The sequence below is a fragment of the Giraffa tippelskirchi genome, chromosome 9 (assembly GCF_054371585.1).
Source record: "Giraffa tippelskirchi isolate mGirTip1 chromosome 9, T2T-mGirTip1v1.2.pri, whole genome shotgun sequence".
Lineage (NCBI taxonomy): Eukaryota > Metazoa > Chordata > Mammalia > Artiodactyla > Giraffidae > Giraffa > Giraffa tippelskirchi.
Genome location: NC_137283.1, coordinates 6785556 through 6809858, shown reverse-complemented (window position 1 = coordinate 6809858; position 24303 = coordinate 6785556). Strand labels below are relative to the sequence as shown.

General features: G+C 39.2%; 1 protein-coding gene across 6 annotated transcripts in view; it reads left to right on the top strand.

The window, feature by feature from the left end:
* The window catches only part of DYNC1LI1 (dynein cytoplasmic 1 light intermediate chain 1), a 50358-nt gene extending 27436 nt beyond the window's left edge, over positions 1-22922 (top strand). The window contains exons 3-13 of one of the 6 annotated variants that reach the window (XR_014064570.1): positions 5328-5444; positions 6171-6401; positions 9282-9451; positions 11617-11710; positions 14359-14494; positions 15209-15320; positions 17277-17336; positions 17453-17501; positions 18171-18291; positions 19299-19454; positions 22154-22922. Coding sequence is in view for 5 of the 6 variants with exons in the window: in XM_081527087.1 (XP_081383213.1) it covers positions 5328-5444; positions 6171-6401; positions 9282-9451; positions 11617-11710; positions 14359-14494; positions 15209-15320; positions 17277-17336; positions 17453-17497; positions 18171-18291; positions 19299-19454; positions 22154-22266 (1355 nt within the window). In the remaining variant the exon portion in view is untranslated. The remainder of the gene's footprint in view (positions 1-5327; positions 5445-6170; positions 6402-9281; positions 9452-11616; positions 11711-14358; positions 14495-15208; positions 15321-17276; positions 17337-17452; positions 17502-18170; positions 18292-19298; positions 19455-22153) is intronic. The other 5 variants (XM_081527088.1, XM_081527087.1, XM_081527090.1 and 2 more) reach the window with 5 other exon arrangements.
* Positions 22923-24303: the final 1381 nt, after the last annotated feature.

The following is a 24303-nucleotide window of genomic DNA, read 5'->3' as shown; positions in this document are numbered from 1 at the left end:
TGTGTGTAGAGTGAGGAGAATAGAGGTCTGAAGAAGGAACCCTGGGAAACGCAAACGTTGGATGGGGTTGGAAACCTTCCAGGGAGATTCAGGGCCGACCAGTAAAGGTACGTGGTGGAAGAGCAGAGGGTGGGGTAAGGGACAGCCTTCTCTGCCTTCTGTGTCTCCTTTCTCTCTCTGCCAGCTCCCAGCCAGAGCAGCCTTGGGGTCCAGCTGCCCCCACCCCCACGCTAGTTCAGGCCTACCTCTTCAGTCTGGTATAGTAAGTCCCCTACGTATGAACAAGGTCTGTTCTGAGAGCTCGTTCATAAGTTCAGTTTGCTTCTAAGTCCGACAGAGTTAGCCTAGGTACCCAACTAACAAAATTGTCTATAGAGTACTGCACTGTAACAGGTTTATAATACTTTTCACACAAATTATATGTATGGAAAAAATAAACACACAAAAATAAAGAAAATGTTTAATCTTATAGTACAGTACCTTGCCTGCAGTGCAGGAGACCCAGGTTCGATCCCTGGGTTGGGAAGATGCCCTGGAGAAGGAAACAGCAACCCACTCCAGTATTCTTGCCTGGAAAAATCCCATGGACACAGAAGCCTGGCGGGCTACAGTCCATGGGGTCGCAGAGTTGGACACGACTGAGCGACTAATACTTGTCACCTTGTACAGTACCCCTGTACTGCCTCCAATGTGGGAGACCTGGGTTCAATCCCTGGGTCGGGAAGATCTCCTGGAGAAGGAAATGGCAACCCACTCCAGTATTCTTGCCTGGAGAATCCCATGGATGGAGGAGCCTGGTGGGCTACAGTCCATGGGGTCGCAAAGAGTTGGACATGACTGAGCGACTTCACTTCACTTGTACAGTACTGCAGTGCACCAGCTGGCATGCAGGGTCTGGCACTTAGTGAAGAGGAAATAAGAGTTACTGACTGGAGGAGGGAGAGGAGGTGGGAGATGGTAGAGCTGAAGGATGTTAGCGATAGGAGAACAGAGCAAACTGCAGTTTCACTCATGCCTGATGTTGATGGATTGCACACTCACATTTTTGAAAGTTTGCCACGTGGAGGTTTGTATGTAGGGGACTTCCAGTGTCTAGTCTCCTTACTCTCAAACTTACCTTTTCAGTCACCCTTCCACACTTCTGCGATAGCAGTCTTTCTAAAATGCCTAAATACCACCAGTGACTCTTCAGGATAACGTCTATCTCAGACTGGCGTAGGATGCCCTTCATAATCTGGCATTCCCTCTCTGTGCTCACTTTCTGGCCCCTCTCTTCCTCACAGCCTACATTTCTTGCATTCAAATTATCTGCCTTTTCTAGAAGGACACTTCGCCTCCAGGCTCTGAATGTGTTTTCCTGCTTCTTGGAATGAGTAACTCAGTATGGTTCAGGAACACTGCAAGTTTTGACTGAAATATTCCCTTCTCTTCAAAATCCTTTTTGACTTCCAGGCAAAACCAGAGTCTTCCTTCAGGCTGGCTTCCAGGTTGTTGCCCATCTCTGGTGTAGTCCTAATGACAGTATCTTGAAATTATCTTCTGTTTGTTTTTCCCTCTCCAGTTTATGAGCTTGTAGGACAGCAGCTTTGACCTGTGGACCTTTGTATTCCTAGTGCTTGGCTTAGTGTAGTAAATGTCTGTGCAGCGGTTCTCAAAGTGTGGTGGTCCTTGGACCAGTAGCATCAGCAGCACTGGGAACTTGTTAGAAATGCAGATGTGTGGGCCCCACCCCAGACTTACTGAACCAGGAAGCCAGGAGGTGAGGCCCAGCAGTGTGTTTTAACAAGCCTCCCCAGGTGAGTCTGATGCATTTTTGAGAACCATTAATCCACTGAAGTGAATGATGGTAAACAAACTCGGATCTCATGAAAGTGAGGGAGCACCCTTCCACTTGTATACAGACCTTAGAAAAAGGAAACAGCCAGGCTATAGTGATGGCTGCAGGAATGTAAGAATAGTAAGCATATGTCCTTATGATTGACAGTGTGTATATATGTGTGTGTGTGTGTGTGTGTGTGTATTTTTAATTCATTTATTTGACTTCTCCGCATGGCATGTGGAACTTAGTACCCTGACCGGGGATCGAACCTGCGTCTCCTGTATCGGAAGTGCGAAGTCTTAACCACTAGTTGTTGCTATTCAGTTGCTAGGTCATGTCTGACTCTTTGCAACCCCATGGACTGCAGCATGCCAAGCTCCTCTGTCCTCCTCTACGTCCCAGAGTTTGCTCAAAGTCCTGTCTGTTGAGTTGGTGATGCCATCCAGCCATCTCCTCCTCTTCCACCCCCTTCTCCTTTTGCTTTCAATCTTTCCCAACATTGGGGTCTTTTCCGCTGAGTCGATTCTTGGTATCTTCACCCTCCTCTTAACCACTAGACTGCTAGGGAAAATCCCACAATTGATAATATTGTTGATATGTCGGGGGATTGTGTAATTTCCTCGGTTCTGTTTCACTGCATCAAAAATTTGAAATGGCAGACCAGTGCCACAGCTCGGTTACAGCTCAGTTTTGTTTGGTGCAAAGGGAAATACATCCTTGAGGCGTGAGGTGGGCTGACCCAGAAGAAGAGAGGGGCTCAGTTTTGGCTCCTCATAAAAACATATAAAAAATTTTGTTTCCTTCTCCCCCTGAGCCTGCCCTATGTAAAATGGGCTAGCCAGGAGGGCTGTTTGTTTCACCTGAGGTTCTCACTGTGGTCCTCGGATTTTCTTTCGTTCTGTTTTCTTGGGCTTTTCCTTTCTTTGTCTTTTAGCCACCGCCATTTTGGACTCCATTTTCCTGTTCTAACTACCTAACAATATCATGAATTTGGAGTTCTGCCCTGATACTATTTACAAGCCTTTAAAGTTAGACTTAGATAAACTAAAAGGGAGACAAAAACTTACACCTTAAGGAATCACTCATCATCTCACCACAGATGACCAGATTGCCAGTGATTGTTTCTAACTGATGTTATTCAGAAATGTTTATATATAAAATATATATTTGAAATGTTTAAAAACAGTTGAAACTGACTCAAGTTTTTTAACCCTTCTAAACATATTCTTTTACTTTCTAACATCTAAAATGGAAATTAAAGAGGTTAAGATAAATCCTGGGTTATATTAAGTGAAGTTTTACCTGACTAATTATGTACTTTGAAAATATAGTACATGATGACTTGTGTCTACAATTATAGTACCACATAGAATAGTCTCACTGCCTTAAAAAATCCTCTGATCTTGCCAAGGACCCTCTTTAAAAGCAAGTTTTCCTAGATCTCACTATGATTTAGACTGTTTTATATCTGTTACTCGTGTCCACTTAGTTGACTAGATATAAATTCTTAAATTTTGTTTTATAGTTCTTGAACTACAAAAGCAAATTATGTAGAGACTTCCCTGGTGGTCCAGTGGTTAAGACTCTACACTTTCAGTGCAGAGGGTGTGGGTTTGATCCCTGATCGGATAAATCCCACATGCTGCACGATGCAACCAAAATAAAAAAAAAAAACATTATAAAGTAAATGCCATAAAAACTGTAAAACTAATAACATTCAAATTAGTAATCACTGTAACAAATGATGTTTTGCTTAAATTAAGTTTAATAGTAAACTGAAGTCTGTGTTCTCATTTTCACTGGTTGAATGTATGATTTCTGTTTTAAGTGTGATCATTGTGGAATGCATGTAATTATCATAGTTATTACTGTTTTCAACCCGGTATGCTATTTTGATGGACTCTTTATTGCTTTGGGCACACCACGTGGCTTGTGGGATCTTAGTTCCCTGACCAGGGATTGAACCCAGCTTCAGGAGGGGAAGGACTTGAGTCCTAAACACTGGACTACCAGGAAATTCCCTTGGTGCATCGTTTTAATAGTTCACTGCCAAAATAGTACTGAAAAATAAGGACTCTTTTTAATGGCAAGTTCTTTATTGCTTAGTTAAGGCTACACTTACTGCTCTCCTGAAAATAGTTTTCTTCCACACATCTGTTTAAACACAGGTTTTTTCCCAAGCATCTGTTTAAGTACTGGCTTCCCGGGTGGCTCATCAGTAGAGAATCCACTTGCAATGCAGAAGACACAGGTTCAGTTCCTGTTTTGGGAAGATGCCCTGGAGTGGGAAATGGCAACCCACCCCATTATTCTTGCCTGAAAAATCCTATGGACAGAGGAGCCTGGCGGGCTACAGTCCATGGGGTCCCAAAGAGTCAGACATGACTGAAGGGACTGAACAGCAATAGCAAAGGCTACACTTACTGCTATGAAGTGTAGGGAAATGGCTTAAAACCAGTAGGACCAGTGCAGTTGAAAACAGCATTGACTTCCCTGGGACACTTTCTTGCGAGTTTGGCTTTTGCCCCTGTGGCCACTCTCCTCTGTTCTGTCTGCATCGCTTGGTCTTAGCTTGGCTCCAGCAGGATGATGAACACCAGTGCGCAGGTGGGTACTGCAGTTTCTTGACAGCTTTGACATCTAAAGATAGTTGGAAGAGCCAGGATATATATAATTTCTTAAATGCTTAACATGAAAATTGAAAATAATTTTGAAATTCTCAGAGAACTCATGAATCTGTAGAAATAAGTCCTTAGATCCAAGAAATTCGCTTTTATTAACATGATATGCCAGTAACAAATTAAGTCCATGAAATAGTAACGTGTAGTATTTAAAATCACAATATTAAAAAAAAACTTTTTTAAAAAACCTCCCAGCAAACCATCAAATAGCTGGCCTAGTTTTAAGCTTCTGAAATTTGTGCCAGGTTTAAGTCACGTGATTTCTTGCTATTAATATTTTTTAAGCCTACAGTTTTTGTTTATTCTACATTCATTCTACCCTTGTTCTTGCTCAACTCAGTATCCCCAAGTTACCCCTCTCCTTTGCTACTTATTTCTTACGGCTTCATGATTTGGGTGAGACCAGTCACAGGTCCCTGCCCTGGTCAGTTTTTATCTGTTACTCTTCCTTCACGAGTGGCCCTTGGGTGTGTGCACGTGATGCCAGCTGGACCAACTAAAAGTCTTTACCTGAGCATCTTCAGACCGAAAGCTGACAGAGTCTTTTATTCCTTGTAGATTGGATGAGGATGGTGTAAGAGTTGAGCTTCTTAAAAGAGGAGATCAATCGTAATAGAAGAAATAGAGGCTTAACCAGAGGAGTGGAGATAATGGAGAGAGAATCATGGAGGTGAAGTCTGCATCTTCACCTGTACAGTTACCTAGTTATCTTCGGGCAAATTACCCTTTTGGTTGAAGCTAGTTCCAATTGGGTTTCTCACTCAGCACACCAGAAAGCATCCTTAGGTAGTCCATATTATAATTCTAAAGATCTGTCCTTTTTACAGGTGAAGATGGAGCTGGAAAAACAAGCTTAATAAGAAAAATTCAGGGAATAGAGGAGTACAAGAAAGGAAGAGGATTGGAATATTTGTACTTAAATGTTCATGATGAAGACAGGGACGGTGAGTGTCGTTTACTTGAATTAATTTTCCTGATGTCCTTCCTTCAAGTTGTGCTGCTGTCTGTATGAATATTAGTCTTTGCCTTTTCTTAGTGTTATTTTTTTTAACCAAGATTCGTGCTATCTCATGCCTAAATTAGTTTAGGGCATACTTTTATTGGTTTGGGATTGGGATTCATATGGTGGTATTTTTAAACATCTTAAGGTATTGGTGTGTGAACTTCAGCTTTCTCGGTGACCTTGAAGAATCTCAGTTTTTCAGTTGCTTTTCTCCCCTGTTTAGTGAAATAAGAGTATTCTGTGAATATTTTGCCCTCGTTTTACCATCTTCTCATTTTTGACGAGAAAATGTCATCTCCTTCCCAGCTCTTTTCATCTGATGAGCCATTTTTGTCTTCTGGAGATCACTTTCTCAGTTTTGTATATAATATCTTGAATATGCATGGCTCTGTCTTCTGATGGTAAGAATAGAAACGAGCAATCCAGTCTGGGGTTTGGGATTGAGAAATATGAAGTAATGGATGCCCATTTTCTGTGTTGGCAGTTAAATCATTTTCTTGAGTATTCATTAGGAATTAACTGACTTGGTAGATGTCACCTAAGTAGTTGAACCTTGCCAAAGGAAACCTCTCCTGTGGAGCTGCCCTAAAATACCAAGTAGTATTGTGAGTTGGATGATGAAATGACTTTATCTTGTTGCCTTGGTAACCTTCTTTGTCTTTTGTAGATCAAACGAGATGTAACGTGTGGATCTTGGATGGAGACCCATATCACAAAGGCCTCCTTAAATTTTCACTGGATGCCGTTTCTCTGAAGGACACGCTAGTTATGCTGGTTGTTGACATGTCAAAGCCTTGGACTGCTTTGGATTCTTTACAGAAATGGGCAAGTGTTGTTAGAGAACATATTGACAAATTGAAAATTCCTCCTGAAGAAATGAAAGAAATGGAACAAAAGTGTGAGTAGTCTAGACAATACAGATTTCAAAGACACAATTTCCTAGTTGACTTTCATAATTGTTAGGAATTTTTGAGTTTGAAAAAGGTTTAATGAAGGAAACATAATGTGAGTACTGCCTTTGAAATTCAATTTGGATGACGTGCCAGGTTTTAATATAGTTTTACACTGGAAACATATACATAATGGCAGACTCTTCTGAAGAGATGCCCTTTCTTCTTTGCCAAAAGGCCGTGTGTGCTCACTTGGAGAGCAGCGTTTCAGGGTAAAATACTCTGAATCTGTCTACAGCTGCTCATCTTCAGTAGTTTAGTTTCTTGAGAAGTGGGACAATCTTACTAACCTTGTCAGAATGAAGTATGTCCGTAAGGATGTTAACACTGTAGTATAAAGATGTTAAGCTGGTTTTATGGTTTATGAAGTGCATAATGTATTTTTTATGTGACCATGTAAGTTGGAAATTTTCATGGAAATTATGAAAATAACATGGGTCGTTTCTGACGCGTTGTAAGCCAGTTGTCACAATCGTTTGTCTCACTGAGAGCCCTTCCTGTGTTGGTGCTGTGCTTCGTGTAAGGAAACGTGCAGACGATATGCTGCTGTTCTTTGCTGTCGTTAGCTGATAACTTTTAGGGGAAATTTGACAGCTTACTGGAATTTATATGCATGGAAACAGTAAAAACTTAACAGAATGTATATCCTAAATCATTGAAAAAGATATCTAACTGCTTTTAATCTGTATCTTTCTGTTCTTGCTGGCCATTGCCTATGGGGCTTTCTCCTGCCTCTCTAAGCTTCTGCCGTAAGGTGGTTCTCAGTCTGTGGGCCCACGACCAGCAACAGTACAGCTGGGAGTTGGTTAGAAATACATATTCTCAGGCCCTACTGTAGACTGCTGAGTGAGAAACTTCTGGTGCGTGCTCAAACTTGAGAACCACTGTTAGGCTTCAGCCTCTAATTTGAAGGGCAGTAAAGGTGTACGTTTTTTTTGCTTTGGCTCCATCCCATCATTCTTTCTGGAGTTATTTCTCCACTGATCTCCATTAGCATATTGGGCACCTACTGACCTGGGGAGTTCATCTTTCAGTGTCCTATCCTTTTGCCTTTTCATACTGTTCATGGGGTTCTCAAGGCAAGACTACTGAAGTGGTTTGCCATGCCCTTCTCCAGTGGACCACAGTCTGTCAGACTTTACTTTTTTGGGCTCCAGAATCACTGCTGATGGTGACTGCAGCCATGAAATTAAAAGACGCTTACTCCTTGGAAGGAAGGTTATGGCCAACCTAGATAGCATGTTTAAAAGCAGAGACATTACTTTGCCAACAAAAGTCCGTCTAGTCGAGGCTATGGTTTTTCCAGTGGTCATGTATGGATGTGAGAGTTGGACGGTGAAGAAAGCTGAGCGCCGCAGAATTGATGCTTTTGAACTGTGGTGTTGGAGAAGACTCTTGAGAGTCCCTTGGACTGCAAGGAGATCCAATCAATCCATCCTAAAAGAGATCAATCCTGGGTGTTCATTGGAAGGTCTGATGTTGAAGCTGAAGCTCCAATACTTTGGCCACCTCATGCGAAGGGTGACTCATTGGAAAAGACCCTAATGCTGGGTAGGATTGGGGGCGGGAGGAGAAGGGGACGACAGAGGATGAGATGGTTGGATGGCATCACCGACTCGATGAACATGGGTTTGGGTAGACTCCGGGTGTTGGTGATGGACAGAGAGGCCTGGCGTGTTGCAATTCATGGGGTCGCAGAGAGTCGGACACGACTGAGCGACTGAACTGAACTGAACTGAACTAAAGGTGTACGTGGGCTTCCTGGGTAGCTCAGCAGTAAAGAATTAACCTGTGATGCAGAAGATGCAGGAGACGCCACAGGTTCGATCCCTGGGTCAGGAGGATCCCCTGGAGGAGGGCATGGTAACCCGCTCCGGTATTCTTGCCTTGGAGAATCCCCATGGACAGAGGAACCTGTGAGGCTACAGTCCCTGGGGTTGCACAGAGTCGGGCATGACTGACGCGACTGAGCACGGAGGCACAAAGGTGTACACATGCCCCTGTGTTCCTGCAGCAACCATGCTCAACCGTTCAAGATACCCGCTTCCTTGGCCTCATGTCAGTTGAGAGTTTTCCTCCTTTGTGACTCTGTGTAATATTCCCTCATACACTTATTATCCTGTGCTGTCATTTTGCCTTTAAACATGAAAATCAGTCATGTGGAAATCCCTGTGTGTATCTATCATTGGTTCCTTAAGAATTCTTTGAAGAGGAATTACTAAATCAAAGCATACTTTGTTAAGGCCCTTGGTATATTCACAGTAGCTTTTTTTTTAAGTGAAGGTTTTGATAGTTTTGCAGATGAGTTCTAAAAAATTATCAGTTTTGGTAATACCTCATTAGTTCTTACGGGAGTGATAGAGTAAATATGGCTCAAGATTGCACCTAGTTAAAAAGACCTGAATAAAAGGTTTAGAGAGAGGAAGTTAATGTTAGAAAGTCACCTGGAACCATCTTTTAAATTGTGGGCCCCCCGCCAGCACACATTTGTCTTTTCTTTTATCCTGCCAAGTGCCCTTTGTGAAGGAGAGAGGAAGCCAGACGAACCTCAGGTGTGACTCGCCCACAGTAATTTGCACGGATGACCCAGGCCTGCATTGAACCCCACTCTTGGGAGCCAGTGTTTATTCTGCCTCCTGATAATTAATGTGGGTCCGGTGTTGATGTACTGTCTTTGCAGCAGATTTCTCAAACCCTTTTTGTTTCTTACAAGACCAAGTACGAACTCTAGTAAAAAATATGTGTCGAGATTATGGCGGAAAAGCTACCTACTGAAATGAGAAGCTATTTCTAAACCGTGTATTAAATTGCCTTACTTTGATTTTCAGTGGTTAGAGATTTTCAAGAGTATGTAGAACCAGGAGAAGATTTCCCAGCTTCCCCTCAGAGAAGAAACACCACGTCACAGGAAGACAAAGATGACAGTGTGCTCTTACCTCTGGGTGCGGACACGCTTACGCAGAACCTGGGTGTTCCAGTCCTGGTAGTCTGCACAAAGGTTAGTCTGCTTCCTGTCGACTCTGCTGCTGATGTTAACTGGGATGAACAACGGTTCATCTTCTAGGCTCCTTTTGGAGTTGGCGCATTAGTTTTTCTAGGTAACTTCTAGACTAGAAATAATAGTTTAAAATGTTGAATGCTAGTCACATGTTCACTTTATGATCTTAATCGTAGTTTTCTTTGAAAGAAAGTGTTACTTCAGATGTTGTATTGTGATCGAATTTCATTTTCCTAAGTATGATTAGACTTCAAATTGTATAGTCAGTTTACTAGAAAGAATTGCAGGTAAGATGATTATCAAGTTTGTATAATATTTTCCTGCATTGAGTTATATATGCTGATATCTTGATATATTAGGAGATGATGTATGTAAAATGAACTTGATTTTAAAAACCTATTAGTGCTCATTATGTGAAATTGATATGCATCTATCAAAAGCCTTTTATTAAAGAGATTCTGGTAGGGTTGCTATTATAAAAATTCTATTAATTTCATTCTGTCACTGTATATATACACTTTATAATAAAATCAGATTTCCTTTAAAAAATAATTTATACTTCATCTTCTCCCTATTTGGTCTTAGGTAGTGTGTCTTTAGTAAGCTACGGACTAGTTAAGAAAATGACAGAACATATAAATGCTTTTGCTATCTAAAATTATTATCAAAAAGTAACGTGAAATGTGTGCATATAATTGAAAGAGGGTATGGAATTCATCTTTGGAATAAAAATGATACATTTTTAAATATAGTTTAAGTTTTACTTTAAACACTGCAAAAACTGTCAATAACAAAGGAATAGGGGTACAATTTAAAATAATTAAGTCAAAATTTGTTGCCTGCTTTTCAGATGGTGACTCTGGTGTAGTTAGAAGTGTTACTTGTACCTTCTCTGTAAATCTGTGCTGTAGCTCTCCCAGTAGAATCCTTTCGTGTGTGGTTTGTTTTGATTTTGTTTGGCAAACAGCTGTTTATCGGCAGATATTTTCCTGTTTTTACACTGCAGATTGCCTCATAAAAGCTCTTATTTTCTAATGAAAAAAATGTTAAGTGTAAAAGGGACCTGAATCAGTATCAGATGAGTCATAGATTAATAAAATTTTCAAGCCTGAAGAGATCATCTATAGTATTTCATAGAATCTAAGGCACCATCAGTTCTACTTGAGTTTAAGAGCTTTTAAAATGTGTGGGTGTGGGAGAATGTGTGTCTCAGATTAGATGGGTTACTCAACTCATTTTAAAGACCCTGGAAATTGAGATTCAGACTGTTACTTGCCATATCCTCATAGTTCAGTTAAAAATATCTTTAGTAAACTATCATGCTTTGCCAAGTGTCATTATAGTAATTATATGTATCTTTAATAATTTGAAATGCTCTCAGTTCTATAGAATGGACAAATATGCCACATCTTATATGCTGTTTATAAAGGAAACAGTTCTATGATATATATATGCATGACAAAAAAATGACAGATTGGACCCCAAATTAATACTTGTTTATTTTTAGATTTCATAAGCTTCCAATTCAGAAGTTTTGGTGATGTTACTTGGATATCATGATGTTTGGAACATGCTTTAGTTTTTTTCCTAACATTTTTTTGTTGCAAGTAGAAATCAGAGTTGTTTCATTGATTATGCTGGTGACATTTCAGAAATACCCTGTAATTCCCCTTTTCTGCTGTTGATAAAATTGAAGTGAGAGTGAATAAAAGCACCAGTAAAATAATGAAGGCCAATTTAGAGTTGTCAGATAATCAGAGGAACAAAGGGGAAATGTGTGTGGTACAGACTCCCTGGATATACAGAGTGTTTTAGAAAACTTGTTCTAGGATGTAAGTCATTGAGTTAACTAGTGTAACCACCTTTTATAAGCTTGTCGTGTTATTCTTTCTTTCTGTACCAAAACTTGCTCTTCGGTGTTCTCATCACCAAGAGATCAGTATATCATAGAAGTCAGTACTTCTTTAGGTAATAAAAGTATTAATTAGTCTCAAGACTAAAAGTCTCTAGACATTTAGGAGTAATTGATACTCTAGGTCCTACTGATCAGTCACCATATCAGAATTGTAGTTTTGTGATATTCTCTCACCCAAAATTGAGTTTAAATCACTATATTATTATTTAAAGTTAATATTGTTCTTTTTAAAATTATTTTAACTCATTAGTGTGATGCCATTAGTGTGTTGGAGAAAGAACATGACTACAGAGATGAGCATTTTGATTTTATTCAGTCACATATCCGGAAGTTTTGTTTACAGTGTATCCTTTTAATACATTGGTTGGTGCAATATTTGTAAGCTGTTTGTTTATTTAAGTAGAGGAGTAAAGTGATGAACTTAGAAATTCCATAAACTTTTCTCTTCCTACTTCTGGTCAGAAATTTCATTTTAACTCCCAAGTCATTTATATCTTGGTATTTTGAGATACAAAAGCAAGTACTGAAATACGTAACTTTGATTTGATGTGTTTAAAGTACTATGATTAAGAAAAATAATTCTCAGACTTATGCAGAAAATTCTAACAAGTTAGCATTGTACATGTTCTCATTTAAAACTGGTGTTCATCACTTGAGGGGTGGGTGGTAGGGCAAGATCAGTGTTTGGGTTTGTGTGTTCTTATTTTTAGTGTGTTTAGTATGTTAATCGTCTCCAGAGTATGCATTCATCTCCATTGCATAGTCTCACGCAATGGTTGTAAATGGTTTTTAAATCTGGCTGTGCCCATCTAAGACTTAACTGAATTGGAACATTCAAAAGGAAGGCTGGAGAAATCTGTGCTAAATTCTGAAAAAGCTTTCTGGATAATGTTGATCACAAGGTTAGAAAACCAATCACAGGAATCTCGTGTAGTCTAGGTTGCAAGGATTAGATGAACCAATGAATAACATTTACAGCTAAGCAAAGGACAAAAGGAATCAGTGAGTGAATGCTTTTACAGTTTCCTGTTGAAAACTTCAAATGGCTTGAGAGCACCGAAGGAGTAGTGTTCTCACCCGCCCCTCCTGGCTCAGATGTTTTGCAGTTGCATTCCCGAACCAAAGCGTGTGGGTCTGAAAGGTGACCAAAGGATAGGTATTAGGAGTAGACAGGAAGAGTAAGTGAGGGATACGCGTTCAGTGTGTGCGAAGGTGTTCATCGTCATCAGTGGACGTTGACGTTAAAGCCCCCTTGCAGAAAGCCTGGCTGAATCGTGAATGAGCTCGCTTGGCCCTGGGCGTCCCCTCCCCCTTTTCCTCCAGTGCTTTGTCCTCTGCTGCCCTTTCTCTTCTCATGTCACATGGTGGTCAGTTGGGTTGCATTAAAGGGCGTTCGTCTGCCAAAGAAAACAAAGAGGAGGAGTAATTGCAGTTAGGTGTTTATGGCCTTTTTTGTTATCTTTGCAGATTAGAAAATTTGAGAACAAGTCTCTTTAAATGGTTATTTAAAACTACACTTGAAAATGTATATAGAGAGATGTAATCAGGAGGAAGACTGTCCACTAAAATAATTACAGACCTGTAGTAAAGCCCGTTGATTTTAAAAGATTACAAAACAAATCACTTCAGGAGAGTGAGGTGTGTGTGTGTGTGTGTGTGTGTGTGTGTGTGTGTGTGAGAGAGAGAGTGAGTGGACTGAAGTGAAAGTGAAGTTGCTTAGTTGTGTCTGACTCTTTGCAACCCCAAGGACTATGACCTGCCAGGCTCCTCCATCCATGGGATTTTCCAGGCAGTAATACTGGAGTGGGTTGCCATTGGCTTCTCTAGAGCATCTTCCCGACCCAAGGATTGAACCTGGGTCTCCTGCATTGCAGGCAGACGCTTTACTGTCTGAACCATCAGGGAGTGAGGGCAACAATTCAAAATCATGTTTCCTTTAAAATTAAAAAAAAATTTTCATTGTAATGCAAATTTTCCAGCTGTATAAATCTTCCAAATTATCATAAATTGGTTCTTACTGTGAGAAAGATCGTTGACAAGTTCACACAGTTAAGCTTTTACTTAAGATTATGAAGTTTGTTTCTACCAAATTAAGTATTATGACAAGTTAAGTATATTTAGCAATACTACTTTAAGGTTCTCAAGCTTTGGTTCGTGTCCTAGAAAAGATGAATATCCTAGTTCAGAGGTTAGACCAGTCTCATCATTTCCTCTTGGCCTGAGTCACCATTTCTCTTGGGATCCAGCATCAAGTGCTAGCAGATCACCCTAAGCAGTGGTCAGAATTTGTGTTTGCCGCTCCCACCACATCATCTATCAGTAGTTACAAGGCCCCTTTTTCTACAGGCCTCTCTTGATCTTTTGATCTACCAAGTCATTTGGATAAAGGTCAGAGTTAGAATCTGCGTTAATTGCTGCGTCTTCACGTAGGCGTGTGTTATATCACATTTTGGTCACAGTTGCCATGGATTGTTCCTGAAAGCTTCTTGATGGTTCTTGATGGTTCATCTTTTCTGTTCAGTGGCTCTCCTGAGCTTTCTCCACAAAGTCCTGATTCCTGAGACTAGTAAAAGCTATAAGAGATGCTAGTGCCAACTACCTTTGTTGAAAAGGCAAGACAGTTGTTTTGATAAATAATATCCCTCCTTCATGAAGTTTAGGAAGGTAAAAAGCAGAAACAAATCTTGTTTTCATGTGCTGTAAATACAGAGGTAGTAGTGGACTCAGTTAATTACCTTTACTTTCTTGGCTAACAAGATGTTTGCCCTCCTGAGTTAAATCAATTATATAGAGACTGTTTTATTTGAATTTAACCTATGTGAAATACTTTATGGTTTTGAAATTCTTGATTACCATGTAATTATATCCGTGGAAATTATTTTTTGAAACTAATATGTGTAAATGTTAAGCTGAGAACACAGAATTTTACAGTACCTCTTCAGTACCTCTTCATGGAGTTTGTCCAAAAATTTCTTTAACGGGTATTATTCAGATGGTGCAGCACTTATTTACACGTCAGTAAAAGAAAATAAAAATATAGATTTAGTAGATAAATACATCGTCCAGAAACTCTATGGATTTCCTTATAAGATTCCTGCTGTTGTTGTGGAAAAAGATGCAGTATTTATGTAAGTATGCCTTTTTTTTTTTTAAATTTTTTGGCTGTGCCATGCGGCACATGGGATCTTAGTTCCCTGACCAAGGGTCAAGCCCTTGGCTCTTGCATTGGAAGTGCCCAGTCTTAACCACTGGACCACAGCGCAGTCCTGCTGTGCTCCTCAGTGTATTGTTCTGTCATGCACTGTTGCTGCAGTTTGACACTGGATCATCATTTTCGGTTTTGAAGTGAGACCAGTAAACTTTCCCATGATGAGTTGGTGAGAATCTGTTCCTCGATTATTTTATTTATAACATGCTTTGATCTATTATCATTGCCTTTTAGATTTACTGCTGGCCTGAGCTTTTTTGAAAGGCTGCTATTACAGCTAACCTGTCTATTGGGTGCATGTATCAGTCAGTATATCTATTCTTTAATCGGTTATGGTACATAAAGGACCCAATGTATAACCTAGATATGCTTTGAAAAGTTATCTGAATAAATTGGGAGGTAACACTAATTATTACTTCCTCGCAAATAAAAAACCTGCAATGTCAGTTCTAAAATCAGGAAAATTGATAAGTTTAAGTAGAAATTAGTAAACTTTGGGTATTGTAATAGATGAATTTTCCATAATTGGTCAAATTTAACTTCATAAAAAATGTTTGCCTTAATCTGATCATGGATTGAATGAAAGAATGACTGTATAAATGGTTGAGAATTTATCATCTGTGTTTCTTTCTAGTCCAGCAGGGTGGGATAATGATAAGAAAATAGGAATATTACATGAAAACTTTCAAACATTAAAAGCAGAAGATAATTTTGAAGACATCATAACTAAACCACCTGTCCGAAAGGTAAATTTTAGTGTATAGTCTTAATAGCCTTTTAAACTGAGAGGGAAGTCCATAGTTTTAAGATTGTAGGTAGAAAGGTAAGGGGTTTCATTTCTATCAAGTTGTGAACTTTACAACCTGGGTCTCAATCAAAAGCCAAGAACACCTTGGTAGAATAATTGTTTTAGCCTTTGTCTCTTGAGACAGATCTTGCATCTTCTTCGTGGTCATTAGTTGTTCATACGAGCCCACAGCAGATCCAGGGGCTGCCAGGTTCCATTTTATTCTGTATTGTTGCATGTCAAGAAATTCTTAAGATTTTTAAATCTGATTCCAGATGATACTCTTCTTTCGTATGTCTTGATTTCGCTAGGATGGTGTTTTTGCTAAGGATGATGTTTTATGGTTAGATAGTATAGACACTTCTGAAAAGCTGTATAAAGATGAGTATTCGCATTTAGTAAGTTCTCACTGACTTTTAATTTGAACATACTTCAGGAAAAAGTAATGTTGATTCAGCATGTAATAAGGTTCTTAATTAAAAATCCAAACATTTACAAAGCAGTTAGAAATAAGAAAAGTAGCACCAAATGAAAACTGGTGCGTTATTCGGTTTGGATGTCTACTGAAAGAAATGCACACTTCAAAAACAATTTTGTTTTCCCATTCTCTCTTTTACCAGCGAAATTGTGCTTCAAATTGTTTTTTATTCATTCCGCAAATACTTAGTGAGCTGCTGTTTAGGCATTAGGTGCCAAATAGGACCATGATGAGGTAGTGAATCAGTGTAAATGCCTTCACTCGAGTGGTGACCTGAGCTCTAGAAGTGAAGCCAAGTGAGGGAGGGGTGAGCAGATGGGGTGGGAGGGTATAGTCCTGGGAACGGGGAAGGCAGATCTCTGATGAGACGGGAGGATAGGAAGGCACAGGGAAGAGAACGTGCACAGGAGTGTGTAAGGCGGCTGGGGAGGCTGGAAGAGAGCCCCCGGGAGGGCCAGAGCAGTAGGAAAGAAAGGCAGAGTTAGGATCTTGCGGGGCCTCATCATTAGGCTGCAGGCAGGACTCTGGATTTCATGCTCAGTGGGATGGAAAGGGATAGGCAGGCAAGTTGGCGTGGAGATGTGATACAGTCTGCCGTAAACCTTTCCAAAGGATCGCCCTGGCTGCTGGGCGGAAAATAAGACGATGGCCTGCCTTGTACAGAAACAGGAGGAGGAGCAGGAGACATTGGCAGCTCCTTTTATTTTTTTCCCTAATTATTCAGCAGATAGAAGAGACATTATATTTTTATTTCAGGAAACCAGGAGCAAGTTGCTCTTCTCTCAACTGGGGTATTATTGGCCCTTTTAAAACACCTAACTGTTGTTTTTGTTGTTGTTTAGTCAGCAAGTTTTGTCTGACTCTTTGCAACCCCATGGACTGTATAGCTCACCAGACTCCTCTGTCCATGAGACTCTCCGGAAGGAATACTGGAGTGGGTTGCCATTCCGTTGTCCAGGTGTCTTTCTGACCCAGGGATTGAACCTGCGTCTCCTGCATTATAGGAGGATTCTTGACCACTGAGTTACGCAGATTTTATACGCGTGTATAAACCTTATAAGATTTTATATGCGTGTGGCTCTTAGATTGTACTGTCCAGTGCAGTAGCAACTAGTTCCATATGGCTCTTCAGGATAAATTAAGTACAACTAAATGAAAAATTCAGTTCCTCAGTCACATTAGCCATTATTGCAGCTCCTCAGTAGCCACAGGCTAACATAACATGTTGGACAGCACAGATACAGGACATTCATATTAGTGCAGATCGGTATTGGACAGCTCTGCTGAAGGGCCCTGGGGAGGGCAGTCCACCCATGTATACGTGATACAGGTAATATTCATATTCTTTGTGTTTTCAAAAGATTATTCTAATCTAGAGAGTGAGTTATGAATGACTGTAGCATAATGACTTGCTCATTTCTGCATTGCTCATTTCAGTTTGTGCATGAGAAGGAAATTATGGCAGAAGATGACCAAGTGTTTCTTATGAAGCTACAGGTATGAAATTACATTAGAAACAGACTTAGTATGGTTAATGGTTAGACTGTTCTTGTACACATTAAACAGTAGAACATGGCTGAATGTCTAACCTAGAATTTTTGTGTGTTTTTCAGTCCCTTTTAGCAAAGCAACCACCAACTGCAGCTGGAAGGCCTGTGGTCAGTATTACAGATCTTGACTAAATTATTAAAATGCAGTGCATATTGTTTTAGTCCTTCCATTTCTTTAATTGTGTATCTGTCTCTTATGGGTGTACTTGGATATAAAGTTGAACTAAGAATTCCCCTGGAATTTGTGAGATTTTAAAAGACAAACTTTCATTCCCTTTTAGAATATTGAAATCATAAAGGTCTATTTTGTACCATTTGTCCTGTATGCATTACTAGGCTGAGCCATTTTTGTATGTTATTTTATAAATCCTCACAACAGCCGGATGAGGGAAGTCCTGTCCTTATCCCCATTTTGCAGGTGGGGAAATGGAGGCCTTTTAGGACATCATGGCTTGCCTGAGATTATACAGTTAATGGGATAGGATGCAAGTCCAGATTGGAGTCCGGATCTGATTCCCACGCTTCTCTTGATAACCACACTTCATTATTCTATGTGTTCCCCTTTTTCCATTGAAGGGAAAATTAGTATGCTAAAATGTGAGAGGTCCCTGGTGTTCTAATAATGAGGACACGATTGCTAAACACTTTTGTCCAGGGCTTGCGGCAAAAAGGGACCAGTAGAAGAGATGGGGGGCAGTTGTAAAGGAGTTGTTTATATGATAACTTTTGTGAAGTTGAACTTTCAGGGTTTTATAAATAAGGCTTTCACCTTTTTACTTAGGACGCCTCACCAAGAGTCCCAGGAGGCTCCCCTCGAACACCAAACAGATCTGTGTCATCCAATGTTGCTAGCGTGTCACCCATCCCTGCTGGGTCAAAAAAAATCGATCCAAACATGAAAGGTACATTTCTCTCTTTTTAAGAGGAAACAACACAATGTATTTCACAACAGAAATCTACCTGGTGTCATCCCACCTCTTGCCTTAGGTGTTTTCTTTTTTATGCAGTAGCGTCTTGTCTTTGTGTATCTATAGATGGAAACTCAGAGTGAAGCAGACTGTACCATTTTACAGTGTAGTCTTAACATACTCTCTATGGTGTACACTTTATAAAAGCTTTGTGTGCTATTTAATCACACTCCTATAGGTGTAGGTCATTGGAGAAATTCATGTTTTACCTGAAATGGGTTATTTGCAGTTAACAAAGCAGAAAAAAACTGTATGCATTATAGTTATTTCTGTAGGAGTAATTGCCGTACGTGGAATTAGTAGGTGAGACTTCGTGTCTTTTTATGCCCTTTCCTGATGTTTCTCAGTTGTTCAGTTTACCTGTCATCGACATGGAGCCTTGCAAGTTGCCTAAACCTAATCAGCATTCTCTAAATATTAACTAATAAGAGCTCCCACCGCCCCTAGTATTTCCTTCCTGTTTGTATTTTTCTTCTGTGAATTGTTTATTGCCCTCCTTTGTCCATTAATCTCTTAGGGCTTTTACTGGTTTTCATATCAGATTGGACAGCTTTGTGTAATACTTGAAGCTACTATTTTTATTTTTGAGGAACCCCTTTCAAAAGGCATATATATTCACAAGTAGCATCTGTTTTAAATGCTTTTGGCCTTTTAAAAATAACACTCTACCCTCTTTCAGCAATGAAGAAATAAATGTAAAGAAAAAATAACACTCTAAGTTTTTAATAATTATCTTACAGTCTTAACACTTACTCATATTTTGTTTTATATATGAGTAGATTAGAGAAGTTACCCAGCCTAAAAAGATTAGCCTTGGCTTGGATTTGGAACATTTTCTGTGTGTGATTCATTTTCTGTGTATCATTACTATAATAATTTACAGAAAAGTTGAATGCTTTGAGTATGTTTTTTATCCTTTTTTTTTTTTTTTTTTTAAATAGCTGGAGCTACAAGTGAAGGTGTCCTGGCAAATTTCTTTAACAGTTTGCTGAGTAAAAAGACTGGTTCCCCAGGAGGTCCTGGTGTTGGTGCTGGTAGCCCTGGAGGTGGGGCTGGAGGTGGGAGCAGCGGTTTACCACCATCTGCCAAAAAGTCAGGTACTTCCTGGAGCTTTTCTTTCTTAACAGCTGTATTGCGCCTTTAAAGTGTGCATTTCAGTGTTTTAATGTATCTACAGACTTACACAAACCATTTGGTTGTTATTTAGTTGCTCAGTCATGCCTGATTCTTTGATACCCGTGGACTGTAGCCCACCAGGCTCCTCTGTCCATGGGTCTCTCCAGGCAAGAATACTAGAGTGGGCTGCCATTCCCTTCTCCAGGGGATCTTCCCAACCCAGGGATTGAACCCATTCCCCCTGCATTGGCAGGCGGATTCTTCTTCACTGCTGAGCCACCAGGGAAACCACTCAAAACATTACCATAATCTAATTTTAGAACATTTTCTTCTCCTTAAAAACATCCACATCAAAAAGAAGGAATTTGAGACCGTTCTAGTGAGATGGTTGAACCTAGAGCCTAATAATACAGAGTGCAGTAAGTCAGAAAGAACCAATACACTATGTTAGCGCATATATATGGAATCTAGAATAAAGGGATCCTGATGAACCTGCTTGCAGGGAAGGAGTGGAGATGCAGATGTAGAGCGTGGACTTGTGTACGCAGTTGGGGAGGGAGAGAGGGGGACAAGTGGAGGAGGTAGCCTCAGTGTATACGCTACCAGCCGAGGTGGATAGCGGGGGAGACGCTGCTGTGTGGCACAGGGAGCCCAGCCTGGGACTCTGTGATGAGCTGGAGGGGTGGGAGGAGGGAGAGAGGGAGGTCAGGGAGGGAGGGGCTCCGTGTATAATTATGGATGATTTGAGTTGTTGTACCTCAGAAACCAACACAACATTATAAAAATTTTTCTAAAAAATTAAAAATCCAACCTATTAGCAGTTACCCTTCCCTCCCCTGCAGTCTTCCTAGGCAGTGATTTGCTTTCTTTCTCTTTGTGTTTGCCTATCTGGAGATTTCATATAAATGGGAGTCATACAGTATATGCCTATTTAAAGTAATGTTTTTGAGTTTCATCCATGTTGTAGCATATGTATCAATATTTTTTTGCTGTTGAAAAAAATCCCATTGTGTGGGTCTGCATACATCTTTTATTTATCCATTCATCAGTTGACACGCACATGTTTTAATTTCTCTTGGGTATGTATCTAGGAGTGGGATGGGTGGGTCATGTAGCACCTCTGTGTTTAAAGTTTCCAAAATGCTGCACCACTTCACATTCCCACCAGCAGTTGATGAGGACCTCAGTTTCTCCACATCCTTTCCAACAGGTGTTATTGTTCATCTTTGTGGGTTTTTGTTGTTTTTTTCTTCAGGCTTTGCTTAACCCAGTCCAGAATGTCTCTTCATTAGAGTATTTTTGCATGTGTGTCTGTGTTTTAAAGTGAAATATAATTGATGAACAATACTGTATTTCAAGTACACAACCTAGTGGCTTGATGTTTTTGCTTTGGCCCCACTGCACAGCATGTAGGATCTTAGCTCCCTAGCTGGGGATCGGACCCGCGCCCTATGTAGTGGGCGCTCAGAGTCCTAGCCACTGGGCTGCCAGGGGGGTCCCTGCTGTGATATGTTTATACATTACAAAATGGTCACAACTTGTCCATCATTTTGTGAAGTTGATCTCATTGTGGTTTTGATTTCAATTTCCCTGATAGCTAATGATTCTGAAAATCTTTTCACATGTTTAACAACCATTTTTATCTATTCTTTGGTGAAATGTTTATTCAGATTCTTCGCCCATTTAAAATGGGGTTGTTTTTATTATTGAGTTCTAAGTGTTTTTTATATATTCTGTTTACTGGACATTTTTCAGATGTAGAATTTGCAAGTATTGTCTCCCCTGTATAACACACGTAGAATTTGTAACTATTCTTGTGTTGGTTGTCCCTTCACTTTGTTGAGTGTCCTGTGAAGCATAGAATTTTTAAATTTTGATGAAGTGTTTTTTCCTTTTGCTGTGTGTGTAAGTGCTCTTCAGACTTCAACCTATTCTCCTTTTTTAATCACACCTTCCTGCCACCCTTTTCTCAAGTACCAGCTGCTACCGTTTTTAATCTTACAGATTTCTGAGTACAAATTGAATTACTTTCTGGCTTCTGTCACCCTCAGTGTAGAAAAGATTACCTGTCTCAGGACTGCTGACTTAATTACTACTCACTCATCTTTCCAGATTACAAAATTTTGTTGGCTATTTTCTAGCTGTTTTCTGACTATTTTCTATGTTCTGTGCCTTCTTATTTAAAAATACAAACAAACAAAAAACCTTTATGAGATGAAATGGTAGGTGCTAGTTTTCCTTCTGTTTGGTAACAGACCCTGCAATTTAACATGAGGGACTCGAAGGACTTCCCTGGCAGTCCAGTGGTTTAGACTCTGCTTCCGCTGCAGTGGTTATGAGTTTGATCCCTGGTCGGGGAACTAAGATCCCACATGCCATGTGACCCCCCAAAATAAAAAATTTAAAAAAAAGTGAAAATGAGGGAATTTGTTTTCAAATTAGGATGTTTATATATATATATATATATATATATATATATGTGTGTGTGTGTGTGTGTGTGTGCGCTTTAGATAGTTTTAGATATATATGTGTTTCAGATAAAGATATGTTTATATATATGTTTTCTTATATGTGTGTTAGATACAGTTAGTGAAACCATTGGCCGTTGCTAAATGAAGATCATTGGTGTGAAGCTGTCTTGCCTTCTGTCTGAATCTTGGTCTCTTTTCCTTCAACACAGGCCAGAAGCCTGTCCTGTCAGACGTTCACGCAGAACTGGACAGAATTGCACGAAAACCAGTTACAATTTCCGCTACAACACCTGCATCTCCTGCAGAAGGAGAAGCTTCTTGAAGATACCAAATAAAGCCATTTATTCAGTTTTCTGGGATAATGTAAACTTGCCTCTGCCTTCTCCTTCAAAAGTGGAATTAGGGAGCTGGAGTGCTTTTTCAGATGGACTAAATTGATGTCCTTTTATTGTGTGTGTGGTTGCCCATTTTTTAATAAAAGGGAACTATACAGAAAAAATTATTCTACACCATGTAGGATTGCTATTTGCATCGCCACTTTGCATAAGAAAGTAATTTTGGATTTTGAAAAACTCAAATGTATAGATCTGAAATACAGCCATGTGATCATATTCTAAAGGCTACTTAAAACATCTAGGAGGGTTTGGGAAGGGCAGAAAAACAATACGCTTTGGGCATTTGACTGACTTGGAAGTCCAAGCTTATTTTAGTTAAGACTGTTAAGAAATCTTTTAAAAAATTATGTATTAGTTTTGCTGGAAAAGAGATGATCAGTTGTCACATTTTTCCAACACCACCATAACTATACCACCACACATGGAATATGCTGAGAAGACTATCGGATAGCATTGGATACACTAGTCATTGTCTTAATCAGTGGTCCTATAAGTTGTCAAAATATGATTTAGAAACATTGGTCAAGATTTGTTTCTTTGAGAAGAAAAAGAAAGCACACTGCCTAAATGTGTAAAAGAAAAATGCAGAGGTTGTTAAAATGTAAAGAGGTAACAGTCTTTGGATTTGTCTATATATATATATATTTACCTATATATATATATATATATGACTCTGCCTTAATATACCCCTTTTTTGTTTGTGACTTTCAACTGTAATCAGTTAATAAAGTATTTATTCTCTGCATTCAGGTTCAAATAACTTGTTGCATTCTCTTATATGTAAATCTACATTTATCATATAATGAATAAGATTTGTCAGTGTTTTAAAGTATTTAACTTCATCGGATTATTAAGCTTTCTACTCTTCTAAGAGACAAGTAAGTACATGAAATTATTACCCTGTAAGTCTCCTTAAATTAGGAATTTACCTTAATCAGTACATCTTCCCTATCAGCATGTCTTGAACTATCAAATCTAATGTCAGCATTCCTAGTAGAAAAAAATAAAGCCTTTTTTTATCATTATTTAATGGGCAGAAACCGTTTTAAAAGTTTGGCAAATTCACATAGCTACTCTTACAGGTCCTTACAGGTCAGATCACCTGGTAGTAGTTTCACCTTTTTGATATTCAGTTTTCACTGCTTGTTTTGAAACATTTGTAAGAACAGTTTGATTTTCGTACTGATGTTCAACTAAAGAACATACATAATTTGACCTATTGCTTAATTTCAGATAATTGAGGGAAAACGGTTACTACTATTTACATTGGCCTTTGTTATAACTTTATAATATATATTCCAAAGATTTTTTTTTTCCACAAAATATTTGAGGACAATACCTCTACTTTCAAATGTAATTCTTTCATTATAACTTTAAAATCTGTTTAATTTTATAGTAGTATTTGGCTCCTGATGGTTGAATGTAAATACTAAAATAAATGAGAGGGTTATAATTTGTTTCAGTGTGGGAAAAACTTAGGATGTTTGTGGCCATGGAAAAATTAATTTGCAAAAACATTTTGTTTGATGAAATATGAGGGGAAAAATGCCATTGATAAAATGTTAACGATTCTGCAATTCTGGTGTAAAGATCAGTTTTTCTAAACTAGTTGTACTTGAAGTAAGTGAAACCAATGAAGAGAATTGCAGAGTGTGCTTCATGGTACACTGTGGTGTGTCTGCTGTTTTTGCATGTCTAGACCAACTCATGTTTTTTTTTTCTGTGTACATTGGAGATATACTAGAAAACCCTCAGAATTGCTTTGTTACCTGAATTAATTATAACTGTTCACTTTATATGAAGTTCAGTTTTAACTAATTGAAGATCTTTTGTTTACTGTGGTTAGACTAAACCTATTTTGGTCCCAAGTTTTGCAAGGAAATTTGTTTTTAAACTACTTAGTTTTTTTTTTTTTAGCTGTTTTTAATTGAAGTATACAGTACAGAAAAGTAGACAGCTTACAG